Genomic DNA, 14106 nt, shown 5'->3' with positions numbered 1-14106 from the left:
ATAGGTGCACTTAATAAAAAGGCATACTAAAAATCTCTTTATTTTTTGAGCTGCATTTACTAAGTAGGTACACTTACGTTATTAAAAATAAATTACAAATCCAAATGGACCTTGGCAAAACTAACAATCTTCAACCTCCCTAAACGTCCTCATCTTCTTCTTCAAAATAAAATTCAAATGTGAAGGGTAAACACATTGCCATATTCAGGGATTAATCGAAATCATTTCAATTCAACAATTTAATCAGCTATTCCCTAATTTGGAGAATTTTGTGATTATGCTCCAGTTGATGTCAAAACAATCCAAGTCACGTTCAATTTTTTTTCATGGGTTCTGAAAAATAGCAAATCATCTTCCCTGTAACAGTAATTAAAACCATTTTCTAAGGAAAATGTCCAACACCCTACTACTTACCCTAATGGGCTGATTTTTGGTGAGGAGGATCTCTACGGTGAGAAGATCCTCCTCACCAAAAATCAGCCCATTCCGAAACTTAAGAATGTTCACAAGAACCGTGGACTGTTGATTTTTTGTAAACCATTCTTGATGGGATTGGAAATTTTGGAATGGACTGATTTTTGGTGAGAATGATCTCTATGGCGCCGAACAGGCCCCATATTCTAATATGGGTATAGCCCAAGTAAATGTTAGAATGGACCTGAGACAATACCAGTCCTAAAAGGACTCCAATGGTCTTGGATCCATTAAGCAACACAAATCTATCAACGAAGAAAATTGAACTAGGGAGTGGACCTTATAATCTGCAGTACATAGAAACTCAACTAAAGATCAGATACACGAAACCCAAACAGTACTAGTAGTAGTAGTAGTAGTAGTAGTAGCAGTAGCAGTAGCAACCATGTAAGGACCAAGAACATCATTTTATGTAGCCTCAGCAACTGAGATGCGCACCACCTTAGCTAAGGATGTTTGCAGAAAGCCAACCCCACATTTTGAATCCTGATCAGTAACAGCAAAGTCCATTTGTTCCACCAATGATTGATTAGAACGGCTGAAGAGCAATCCATTATAGTTACTTGAAGGTGACTTGGGACACAGACCAGTGTTGCCAATATACCTCCGGTAGTGCTTCTTGTCGTGGTTGCTCCCTCGTGAAGATTTCCCCTTATGCTTCTGCTTGACATTCTTCTTGTGTGTCCTGTAGCGTAGCTGGTTGTGGCTTTTCACCGTGTGGGAGAGGGATGTGGCAGGTGGGTCATACACGTCGGGAGCCCATTTCACAGTCAATTTCTTCAGAGGTGTACCATGCTTCTCGCGGCTGCCTTTCATTGCCGAGACAAGCTTCAAAGGAGTCTGGGAGGACATGGCAAGAGAAAGGAATACAAGGACGGAAAATCAACAAATGACATCATTATTACCATGGCAGGCCTTCTATTATTTGGGTAAAAAATGTTTAAAGGGTTCAGGGATTCTTCTTTGGCGGATTTGGTGTTTAAATGTGATCAAGCAATCCTTGGAGCTCGTTACTTTGCCAAATGTTAACTTCTATTATTTTTGTCCCAACATAGGTCTCCCCGACCTCATTTCCTTTGTATTTCTTTGTTTCATTCTATATAATACACTTTATAATTATCAAACAGAAAATAAAATCTTGTCAAGAACTTTTTTTTTATTTTAAATCTATCAGTAAATCTTGTCAAGAAGTTGGTTAGTCCTTATAGCAATATTAGGGTATTACATATTTCCCTAGTGATGAGCAAGTTTGCAAGTCTTCAAGGTTCAAAATTCCATCAATTGGTGTTAAAAAATACCATGGTTACCTTCATCACCACATAATGACATCGTCACGGTTAAAAACACTGTTGAAAGGTGATTGAGGTTTAAAAAATGTTGTACTCCACGTTCCCACAATTCTTACTAAAAACAATGCAGATTGCAGTGGTAAAGAAAGAATGGGAAAACTATAGAAAATTAACACCCACAAAAAAAAAAAAAAAAAAAAAGTCTTAAATAAACAACTCAGTAAGCATGGATGGAAAGGGTAGTAGGTCTTCCAGAGCCAAAAGACTTTAAGAACAGTCGAACAAGAGTTTACAAAACTCTCAGATATCTCTCTTAACAAGATAAAAGCCTATTTCCAGCAAACTATTAAGGGCATACTGGGAGAACTCGTCCAACAAACTACAGGGCTTTTAAAATGAGACCATGACAAGACTTTCAACTCCTAAAACCTGGTTTTGGAAAAGTTATAAGCATTACAAGTTCACAACTTCTTTTTTTTTGGTTCAATATAAAAAATTACAAAATGCAATGGTTAAAATGGTAACAACCACTTTAGAAATCTGAGTACCATAACAGCATTTTGGTCCAAATCCTATCCTATTCAACTTATAAAATGCAACTCACAAACTGATCAGGGAAGCAAAAAGGAAGATGCTTAATAACTCGATCACTTCCTAACCAATAAGAACTTCCTACAATACAAAATAAAAACTCTAAGCAACTAGGGGAATTGCACAAAAGACTAGCAGATTTTATGACCCCAGCTTAATACACAAAGAAGTTCAATTAGGATATCAAACTACCAACCATGTTGACTCGTACTACAGCTTCAACTTATTCTTGTCAGAGATTGAACTCTTTCAGTACTATAAAATTCAAATAAAAAAAGAGAGGAGATTATGCACCATTAACAACATCAGTGGGATAGCATTCAAAGTTGACCTACGTTAAAATAATCAAACTGTAACCCCCCCCCCCCCCCCAAAAAAAAAAAAAAAGAACAAAAATAAATAAATAGATAATAATAAAGAAAAAAATAGTTCAAATAAATAAACATCTCACTTATATTAAACCCTTCTTCGTATAAATTTGGGTTCTGATGGTAAATATTTGAATGGGTACCAAGTGTCTTCCAGTCCAAGAATATCTAGAGGAAGTCCTAAAGTATCTATAAACAGTGCGAAACAGTCCTAAAAATTAACACTGTAAACAGACATTAAAATCAACATCAATTCATTAAGTTGGCAAAAAAATTCAGGTGGCCTACACCCAGGTCCTATTTAAATGGAAAAAAATGTTAACACCTATTTTAAATGACAATAAGCTTCATTATGTTTATGTTCTACCTTTTTTGGGGGCATTTCTATCAAACCCTGCCCATAAAAATATAATAATAAATACGTAAACATGAGAATGGTACAAAGCATTACTCAGTGACTTTATCTTAGTGACACGTATGAATAAAATGATTTATAGCAATTGATAAAGACACTAAATCTCACGGAACTTCACATGTATATTAGTTATTGAGGGACGGAAACTTACTGGCAGGGATATCGAGCGGGTGCAAACTGGATTCTCATATTTCATAGATCTTTGTACTTGGAATGCTGTATCAGCAATCTCCTCTCTCACATCTACGGACAGGGAGCATAATGGTGTCCTTTTGGAGCCCGGATACGTTGCACACTTGGTCAAGCTCTTCTGAGTTGTTATGCTTGAGGATTTTAATTCATGTACTGTTAATTCTTCATGCATTTTACCCTTATCCGGATGGAATATGTGGCTGCCATCTGAATGTGGAATAAAACCTGATTCCAATGCCTGAATATCTTGAATATGTAGGGACCCACAAAGTGTGAATCCAAGTTCTGCCACAGCACCATCTTCGATAAAATTGCTGTTACTACAACAACATTGCTTACGATTTGCAAATGATTGCTTCAAGTCATGTTGGCTATTTGGATATTCAGAGACAGAAACATCAAAAGCAGTAGAGACATCCATTGATGATATCCGGCCCCACGGAGAAAGCTGCTAAAGCACACAAATTATATAAACTATTTTCAGTAAAAAAATAAGGAGATTCGGGGCAGCTGCACGACTGCACCCATACAACAAATACCAAAAACTATGTTTCCTAGTTACTTTCTATCCATACATGGCAGTTGCATCCACATGATCATGGATACGGATATTTCTAGAACATTCCTAGGAATTTTCTCGAGATCTCCTCCCCTATATGAGACATGATATTTCTAGAAGATATTCAGAAGTTAAGATTTGAAGGCTTAGATTTAGGGTAAAAGCGAACTTAAAAACCTGTTCATGATACATTCCACCATGGTCAAGACTGAGAACGGGTGCATTAATATGTGGGCTCCTCAGGTATGACTTATGAGTGAGGATTCTAACTACTAACAATTTTCCGTGGTTATAACTGATATGGTCTCTGTGTATAGACTTGAAGGGGTAAATACATGATGGGGATCACATTGAATGGAGATGATCCAACGGTAGTTGAACATTCAGCAACACAATAATTTATTCTAGGGTTCTAACCCATTCTAGTTTCCAAGGACTCTCCAAAAACTTCCCCTAACACATTGTACATGATTATATACAACCATTTGGCATTGAAGTGAACCTTGTAGAATTTTTTTTGGAAGGTAAACCTTATGGAATTAGATTCCAAGAAGTGTTAAGTCTCAAAGGCTTGGATTAAGGACAATGGAAAGTTTGTGATGAGGTGGAGCCAAAAAGAACCTGAATACATACACTTGAGAAAAGTTCACTCCCCCATTTTAAATACAAAAACAACAAAAAAGAATAAAAAATATGGAAAAAAAAATGTATTAATTACACACAACTTTGTCGTGTAACCAAAGTGTTAGGGTCCAAGCAAGCTTTGGACCTATCATACAACCAGAATTTAGATTTGTTCCCTTTGAAATGTTCCCCACATGGCCACATCTGAATCACGAAACTTAAAACTAAGCATGTTTGGAAAGGATCCCTGTTAAGAACTACCAAGTAAATCTAACATCCCGAATTATAATCAACGATCCTAGCATAAATCTCCCCAAATTTTGAAAGGGAGAAAATTGGAAAGTTCAATCTCAATAGAAGCTAGAATATACTTCAGTAAATCAATAAGAACAGTTGGTTGTTAAACAAAGAAATCTTAAAAAGCAAGACATTAGGGTTTAGCAACCTAACAAAAATGTTTGCAAGTTACTTGGCAAAAAGTGCAAATAATTTGCTACGGGGAAAGCTAAATTTGGATAATCAATTTCTAAACAAATGATACGAAGCATCTTAGCACAACCAAAGTAGTCCAAGTACATTGTTAGTGACAACTTCATTCAATCCATGGAAGAAAAAACCTCAAGGAATTAAAACCATGATGCTTACATTCTAAGTGAAACTATACAATCATGTACATTCATAAAATATAATTGCCTCAATAGCTGACAATAAACTAAGGAAAATTCGATTACGATGGTTCGGTAATGTGTAATGAAAACTACTAACCAAAAGAATTGGAGAAGTTGACTAGGAGATTAGATTTTAGACACAAATGAATTGAGAAATAGGATCCATTAATCCGTCCTCACTAACATCCTATGGAAAATATTAACAAATATATATTATATAAGATAATGTCCAGACCTTCTTAATTCACTATTTCTAAAAAACGTGAAATTACTTGAACTATGACACTTGTTCCCCCACCCCACCAACTTAGCTCCCCCATAATCTTTATGAGTTTTAAGCTACACGGTACGTATACAATTCAAATTAAAATAGGCAAAATCAAATGAACTGTAATACATAAATCTGATTTTAACAGTAAATAACTGATGTAGGACATCTACAATTTTACTTAGAGAGTCTTAATTAGTTTGCTTATTCTAGAGGATTTCTATTTCAACTTTAGGAAGTTTCTATTTTTTCTAAATTCGTTTTTTTTATTATTTAGGATATAATAAGAAGTGCTTCCAAGTGGCTATAAATTGAGTTATAATAGACTTAAAAATTTGATATTATATTATAGATATATTAGAAAGTTACTTTTTAGTATTTTAGAAGGTTTCTAAGTTGTTATGATGAAGTTGCCTATATAAGAAGATTCAAATACGAAATTCAATCAATTCAATGTTCTTTTTTCTCTTAGTTACTTTCTAGCTCTTCACTTTATTTTCTTCCAATCTATTGCTTGCATGGTTTTAAAACTCGGTTTCGCATCTTGTCTCATCCATGCCAGATACTGAGTCATCACGGACGAGTTTTCCAATACGTTTGAGACGTCTTATTCAAAAAAATGAAAAATGAACATGGTACCTCGTCCGAAAAATTGACCGTCCATCTCGACCATGCCTGATACCGAGATGACTCAGGCAGTACGTCTCGGTCTCAGACAAGTTTTGAAACCATGATTGCTTGTTTATCGATTGGATCTATTGATTCACATGCTTCTGCTACGTCAATAACTCATCAAAATAATAAGATAATACAGCTGATTTAGAGGATCCACATGACAAGATTACAATTATTATGACTTATCTATCAAAAATATAGTCTAACAATTATTTAAAAAAGAAACAAGAACATTACCACTGCGACAAAGATCTCCACAATACCAGTAGAAAGAACCACCAATACCTCCAAACAAATAACGAATCTCGCCAAAACTATGAAAACCACCACAGATTCTAATTTCCTTGATCGTATTACGTACTCTAATTACCAAAAGAAACAGACGAGACCAATCGATTTCTGATTTCTAGATCTCAAATTCCTTAATCTCGTTCAGATGTTGAAACGGAAACCAAGACGAAGAAACCCTAAAACAACAGAAAATTCATTCTTCAACTCGAATGTTAACTCAAATTACCACGACGATCGCATTTCGCAAGATGTTTGAGACGATTAGAAGAAGAAAAGCCATGAAAAGAGGTCTCCGAAGGAATCATTGTTGCATCCCTGTTGAGGAAATCTACGAGCATCGAGATCATGGTCGATGCTCTTCGAAACCCTAGCAACGAGAATCACAAACCCTAATCAACTTCTCTAAATTGGAAGAACAGCCAAATCAAACCCTAGTGAGAGAAAAACCTCTACTATCGCTTCGATCTAACTGATAACGTAGATTAGGTTATCGAAAGTCAAAATTCGGAGATCTAACTTGAATAGGAGAACATAGAGAAATCTAGCGACGAAGAATTCTTCGTGGAGAGGTCGGGATCAGAAAAACGGGAGGAATCGAGATCTTAAATACAGACAAATTAAGTCATAAGAACCGATTAGCGTGAAGTCTGATCAAAAGTAGAATTGATATCATACTACAGCTCCGTACGTTTGTTGTATGTAAAGAACTTTTGTTTGGGAAAGATTTCAAGACCGAGTGGACCCTTGAAGATGGGAAAATGCTGCACTGACTACGTAAGACACTTCCTTTCCCACTGAGCTGACGTGGATATGTACAATGAACTAGGGATGTCAATGGATAGTCGAAAATCCGAATCCGATTCAAATTTGAATTTGAAAAATTCGATATTATTCAAAAATTTGTGATATCATTTCTGGATTCAAATATTTTTATATATTTGAATTCTTATTAGGTATGGATTCAGATATTAATATATCGAATCCAATAATATCCAATTCGAAATAACATATCTATATATATATATATATAGGGATGGTTCGACGGACGTCTTTGAAACCATGTAAGAAAATAATGTTTGTGAGACGTTAGATTTTGAGAAAACAACGGTTGAGACGCGTTCTAATGTCATTTCAAATGAGAATGTAAGTTTTACAATTTTTAAAAAAATTCGCTCGTTTTGTTTTTTTATTTATTTTTAACTAACTCCCTGTTTCTATTAACACAATTTAAATAACAATAAAAAAAACTGTCCCTTCTCCTTCTCTCTTCATTGTCTCTTCTCGCTCTTACAATTGCACACCATCCTCCCATGAAGACATCAACAGTTTGGAGAAAACCCACACTCTCTCTCTACACCTCTTGATGATGTTTTTATCTTCCTTCTTTATGTCTGAAAATTGTTCGTGGGTTTCGTTTTATTTCCTTGTTCTAAATATGATTATTCGTTTATGTAGGAGGATGGTGTGCAATTGTATGTTGGGCTTCCTCTGGATACAATCTTTAGCTATAATAAGCTGAACCATGCGAGAGCAATCAAGTTTGGTTTGAAGGCCTTGAAACTCTAAGGGTTGGAAGGTGTTGAGCTTTCGGTCTGGTGGGGGATAATTGAGAAGGAAAACATGGTCAAGTTACCTTGATCTCGCGAAGATGGTCCAAGATGTGGGTCTCAAGCTTCGTGTCTCATTTTGCTTCCATGCCTTCAAAAAACCATTCCATTACCTCAATAGGTATCCTGAATTGTCGAAGCCCAACCTGATATCTTCTTCGCAGATCGATCTGCAATAGGTAGAGAGAGAGAGAGAGAGAGTCGATCGAGAGAGTGAGAGAATGTGGGTTTTGTTTGATTTCAGATAGAGAGAGAAGAGACAGTGAAGAGAGAAAGAGAGAAGAGAGACAGTGACAAGAGAAAGAGAGAGAGAAGAGACATTAAAGAGAAAGACAGAAGAGACAATGACGAGGGCTAGAGTTTATTTATTTATTTTAAATAAAAAAAAGAGGGAGGTGTTTGGAATTATATATAAATATTATAAAAGATTGAATTGACATCTTAAGCAATCCAAGCCGTTGTTTTCTCCAAATCCGATGATCGACACCTATCTGTTTCTCAGCAGATTTCTTAAACGTCCCATGAACCGCCCCTATATATATATATATATATATGTATGTATGTATTTCGGATTGGATTCGATATGTCAATATCCGAATCCGTATCCAATAAGAATTCGAATAGATAAAAATATTTAAATCTAAAAACGATATACAAAATTTTCTTATATGGGCAAAAAGGTTTGGAATGGGCTGATTTTTTGTGAGGATGATTTCTACGATGAAAAGATTATTCTCACAAAGAATCAGCTCATTCTAAAACTTTTAACTCTAATTTACAAGTTGAAGAATCGTGGACTGTCCGATTTTTATAAACCACTTTTGATAAGGATAGAAGTTCCAGAACATGTTGATTTTTTGTGAGGATGATCTCCTCATCATAAAGATCATCCTCACAAAAAATCAGCCCATTCAGAAACTTCTAACCCATGTTTTGAAAAATGTTTGGCTCTTTTTAGGGCCTCCGAACCCCACCCTATATATATAAGGTCACGATCCTTATACACATAAAGCTACAATGTGTTTTGTCTTATATAGGCAAAAAGTTTTGGAATGGGCTGATTTTTTTGTGAGGATGATCTCTATGGTGAGGGGATCATCTTTCCAAAAAATCAGCCCATTTCAAAACTTTTAACTTCATCAAAAGTGATTTACAAAAAATAGACGGTCCATAATTCTTCGACTTGTAAATATGGGGTTAGAACTTTCACAATGGGCTGATTTTTGGTGAGGATGATCTCTTCACCATAGAGATCATCCTCACAAAAAATAAACCCATTCCAAACCTTTTTGCCCATATAAGAAAATTTCGTATATCGTTTTTAGATTTAAATATTTTTATCTATTCGAATTCTTATTGGATACGGATTCGGATATTGACATATCGAATCCAATCCGAAATACATACATATATATATATATAGATCACATATACATATAAAACTACTCAAAAAGCTACAACATGTTTTGTCTTATATGGGAAAAAAGGTTTGGAATGGGCTGATTTTTTGTGAAAATGATCTTTATGGTAAGGAGATCATCCTTGCCAAAATTCAACTAATTTCTTATGAGAATGATCTCATCATAAAGATCATCATCTTAAAAAATCAGCCCAATCTAAAACTTTTAAGCCACATAAGACAAAACTTTCGTGAGTGTTTTGTGAAACGAAGATTGTGAGCCAAACAACCCCCATATATATGTGTGTGTGTGTGTGTGTGTTATTTTGGATTGGATTCGATATGTTAATATCTGAATCTGTGTCTGATAAGAATTTGAATAGATAAAAATATTCTAATCCGAATATGATATCCAAAATTTTTGAATTCGAATTTTCGACTATCCATTGACACTCTTATGATAATTTTTCGAATAATTATGACTATCCATTAACACAATACCCTATATTAATTTTTGAATAATATGATAGTTTTTTATTTTGATTATGAAAAAGTAGTTGGGTTTAGGAAAAATCAAGATTTTTTTTCTCTACACTTGTTATTTGAATTCAAATCACATATTTTTGGATGTCCAATAAGAAAATCGAATTCGAATAGTGTTTTATGGATTCCATTGGATTCGAATTCGGATATCAAATAAAATTTCGAACTCGAATCCGAATATTGTTGAATCTGAACAATAAGTATCCATTGACATCCCTACACAGAACCATAGAAGACCCTTTGAAAAATATGGGAATTCACTTAAGTGACTGTAATAATGAAGATGTGTGTGCATAAATGTGTTTTCTCGAGATGTGAGTGAAAAAGCATTTATCATTCTGTGCACATCTCCACATCAACTGTGAAACGCGGTATCTTGCATAGTCACTCGAGCATGACTTTTTGAGATATAATCTAGGTTTTTTTTTTTTTTTTTTTTGGTATGGAGTTTGGGGAAAAAGAAGACAATCTGAACTCTCATAGGAAGCAAACACCCAGGAGGGGGGGGGGGGTTATAATTAACCCTTAGTATCAACTTTCAAGAGTTGAACTTCAGATAAACAAAATCCTAAAAATCCAACTCTCACCATGAACTCTCGCGTTTCAAACACACCCCTAGTTATTCCAATAAAACTTGATTGTAGTGAAACTATTATAGTGTTAGCACGACAGAATCACACTAATGGATTACAGTTGACTTAAGGGCTAAGACAAGCCCTTACTCGGTTTGCCTAATAATAAGGCCTTGCTTGGTTGTTATAGAAAAACTTGTAAACGCAAGACATTGTGTTTATAGTAGTTTTATTTTACTTTTAAAAAAGTTAAAATCCTTATTTTTTTTTTTAGTTTTCTGAAATAAGTCCAAACAAGCTTTTTAACTTTCAAAAGTATATTAAAAAAAAAAATCATGTATATTCAAATAGGCTCTTAGTAAGATACATGTAGAAATATTGATCACTTGCAACCAACATTTGTGGGTACCCTTCAAGGATTCCATTCAAAAAACATAAGAGAATAAGAAAGGGAAGGAGAATAAGAATAAAAAGATAAAAAGAACTTACCCCCCACCCCGCCCCCACCCTCGCCCCACACACCCCACACATATACACACTCACATTGTTGCTTGGTACAGGGGAGGACAAATTTCAAACCCTAAATTTTCAATTAAAAAATCATAAGGGAATAAAAGGAGGAGAAGAGAGAGAAGGGGGGGGGGTTTACTTCATTAAAAAAAATCACCTAGCAGAGTCATAGAGGAGAAGAGTAACCTACATGATGGGTTCCACAAAGTTTTGTGGAGCTATTTTACCCACAAAACTTTTCGATAGTTTTGTTAGTTTTCACGGTCTATTTCAGGTGGACTCATAATTGATTCAACAAAAAAAAAAAAAAAAACACGTTGAAATCACAATTTTCCCATGAAAAAATTACTGTTTCACTCTTTTGGGGTGGTCTTTACAGTACAAACAAGTAGGGCTTAATAGACTTATTTTTGTAAACTGATGATATGTCCCTTGACCTTGGTATTCTCTAATAGACTAAAGAAGAATGACCTAAATGCCATCATCTTCAACTTGTAACAGGCTAATACACTTCAATGTATACATCTAAGAATACTTCTGATTTTTAATTAATTTTCTTTTATCATATGCAATATCTAGTCTTGTACAGTACATATATAACATATATCAAATTGCCAATTTGGCTAGTATACTTATGCTATACAAGATTTCTACCATAGTTATTAGAGTATGTCTAATTAGGTGTGAAAAATGAATGAAAACTCTATGTTACCAAATTCATTGATATCGAATCGAATTGTGAACCACTTCATTTTGTACCAATTCGTTTAGTTCGCAATGGGTTCTTGAGATCAACAACCAAAGTGAATCGTTGTAATCAATATTACACATAGGGCAAGTTCATTTGAGTTTCATGAGCCAATTTTTTTTGTTTTTAAGCCAAAAAATCCAGATGAATAATGTTCGTTTGAACGTTTTTGACTCTCACGAATTTTAAATAAAGCCCAAAATAGCTCTTAATGAAAGTCGTTCAAGAGGGGCTTTTTTAAATGACTTTTGCGTGAAACCAAAAATGTAAAACGGTTCAAGTATAGTTATCAAAATACCCTTAATCTTTAATCAAATTTCTAACTAAACTTAACCTTAAAAAACAAAAGGAGATTACCAAAATACCTTTCATCTTTATCAAAATATACTTCATTTTTACAAAAATACCCTTCATCTTTAATCAAATTTCAAACCAAACTTAATCTTAAAAAAAAAAAAATGAGATTGCCAAAATACCCTTCATCTTCCAACAGGGGATTACTACCAAAATACCCTTCATCTTTATCAAAATACCTTTCATCTTTACTATCAAGGCCAAAAGCAATTCATCATCACTACTTTATTACCAAAACACTCTTCATCTTTATGTGGATGTTGGATTGTGTATTATGCAGGTATTTTCTTTATTAGAAAATTTTCGTATGTCTATTTTAAGAGGAGATGTTGTCGAATTTTCGATAGAATTATAAAACTTATAAATTTATTTAAATTAAAAATAATTATTTTTATAATTTTTTAATATAAATTTATTATATATATATATATATATATATATATATATATATATATATATATGTATGTATTTTGGTCATTTTTTGTGCATTCTGGGTGCATTATCAGCATTAAGGATATTCTGATTAATTTATCAGAATCCAACAATAAAAAACTGACAAACGAACATTAATTTCTAGCTTATGTACTTCTGTAACGAACAAGCTTTTGTTGGATGTAGTTTTTCAAGCTTTGGGCTTTTGCTTATTCTAGATGACAATTTCTAAAGTTTGAGCTGGCTTCTGTAAAGAACAAACCCTTATAATGTATGGCATGTCCCTGATTTTTTGTTCGCATGTACAAATTCAATCAATCTTAAATGTTGATTTTATCAAACACTCCATGTTTTAATAATATTTGAACCACCCTAACTTGTTTTAAGACTAATGGCTTACTCTTTTGACATTGGTCTTCTTTAATGGACCAATAAAAAAATGACTAAATAATTGAAAAATCTTGATTTTTTTTCTTTCCAAACAAGTGAAGCAAACTAATTAATAAATGATTTATCTCTATTTTATCAAACGAATTGGGTTTATTCTAAAATAGTGAATCGATGAACCAGGTAACAAAATGAAGAATTTGCTTTCACAAAAAATTGCATTTTTTTGTTGTTTGATTGCTCATGCCCATATAAAATGAATTTACACTCTTATATAAAAATCCACTATTGGATGGATTTTATTTTCCCACCCAATTTCATGGAAAATGAAAGTCATCCGCGATTTACATATCTCTTTTTCTCACCATGTGCCTTTGACCACATCTTATCCTCTCCTGCTTCTAACTACCTTTGCCTCCATCCCCAACCACCTCCTCTCTTAACTATGCCTCCTCCTCTTTTCCCCCCCGCCACCCCCGCATTCCATCTCTCTCATTTCATCATTGTCCTCGTATTTCTTATTTTCGTCTCAATAAATGCAATCAAACAATGGAACTCCTTTTTTCCACCCCATTCATTTTTTTTCCATGGGCTTTGAAATCCATGGAATTTGAAACTCTAAGCACTCAAACATACGCTAATGAATTTTATATGGTATTATAAGTAGTAGAAGCGAATTGCATATCAAAGTAATTATAACTAATTTTTCACAATAATGAAAGTGTGATTGATAATTTCATTATCATTTTTCAATATTGGTTAATTCAAAAAATTACATCAACATTACCTATGTTTTAATATAAATAGTAAGACTTCTAAAACTTTTAGTTTCCCAAATTATTTCCGTATCAATTCCAAAATGTAATAATTCATCCACTTAAAAAAATATACAAATGTGTCTTATATTGTTATACTTTTATTTCATTAATGGTTGGGAAAATAACCAAATCAATATTTGTTTTGTCATTTAATGCAAAAAATATATTATTTTAAAAATTTACCAAAAGAGATTAAAAACGTTAGACTATATATCCAATATTTTATGAAATTGTTGGTCTATTCAATATTTTTGTTTATCATCTTATTCACATACCCAAAACAATCATCTGTAGTGGAAAATAAATTGTAGAGGATAATAAT

The 14106-nt window shown here is 33.7% G+C and overlaps 1 protein-coding gene across 1 annotated transcript; it reads right to left on the bottom strand.

The window, feature by feature from the left end:
- Positions 1-704: 704 nt before the first annotated feature.
- On the bottom strand, positions 705-6623 carry LOC147399942 (uncharacterized). Its single transcript, XM_086445516.1, has 3 exons — positions 6361-6623; positions 3289-3777; positions 705-1314 (listed from the first exon to the last, which is right to left on the bottom strand). The coding sequence occupies exons 2-3, from the start codon at positions 3748-3750 to the stop codon at positions 883-885; spliced, it is 894 nt and encodes a 297-aa protein (XP_086301642.1). The 5' UTR covers positions 3751-3777; positions 6361-6623; the 3' UTR covers positions 705-882.
- Positions 6624-14106: the final 7483 nt, after the last annotated feature.

This window comes from Akebia trifoliata, chromosome 6 (genome assembly GCF_017979445.1).
Source record: "Akebia trifoliata isolate Shusen 1 chromosome 6, ASM1797944v1, whole genome shotgun sequence".
In the NCBI taxonomy this organism is placed as follows: Eukaryota; Viridiplantae; Streptophyta; class Magnoliopsida; order Ranunculales; family Lardizabalaceae; genus Akebia; species Akebia trifoliata.
The sequence above is the reverse complement of the archived record's forward strand: the minus strand, read 5'-3'. Positions and strand labels throughout refer to the sequence as shown.

Bases quoted from the DNA above. Each gene is read 5' to 3' on its own strand.
- LOC147399942 (XM_086445516.1), bottom strand. From the start codon at position 3,750: ATGGATGTCTCTACTGCTTTTGATGTTTCTGTCTCTGAATATCCAAAT. The intron at 1,315-3,288 runs GTAAGTTTCCGT...ATGTCCTCCCAG, and splicing joins CCCGCTCGATATCCCTGCCA to ACTCCTTTGAAGCTTGTCTC.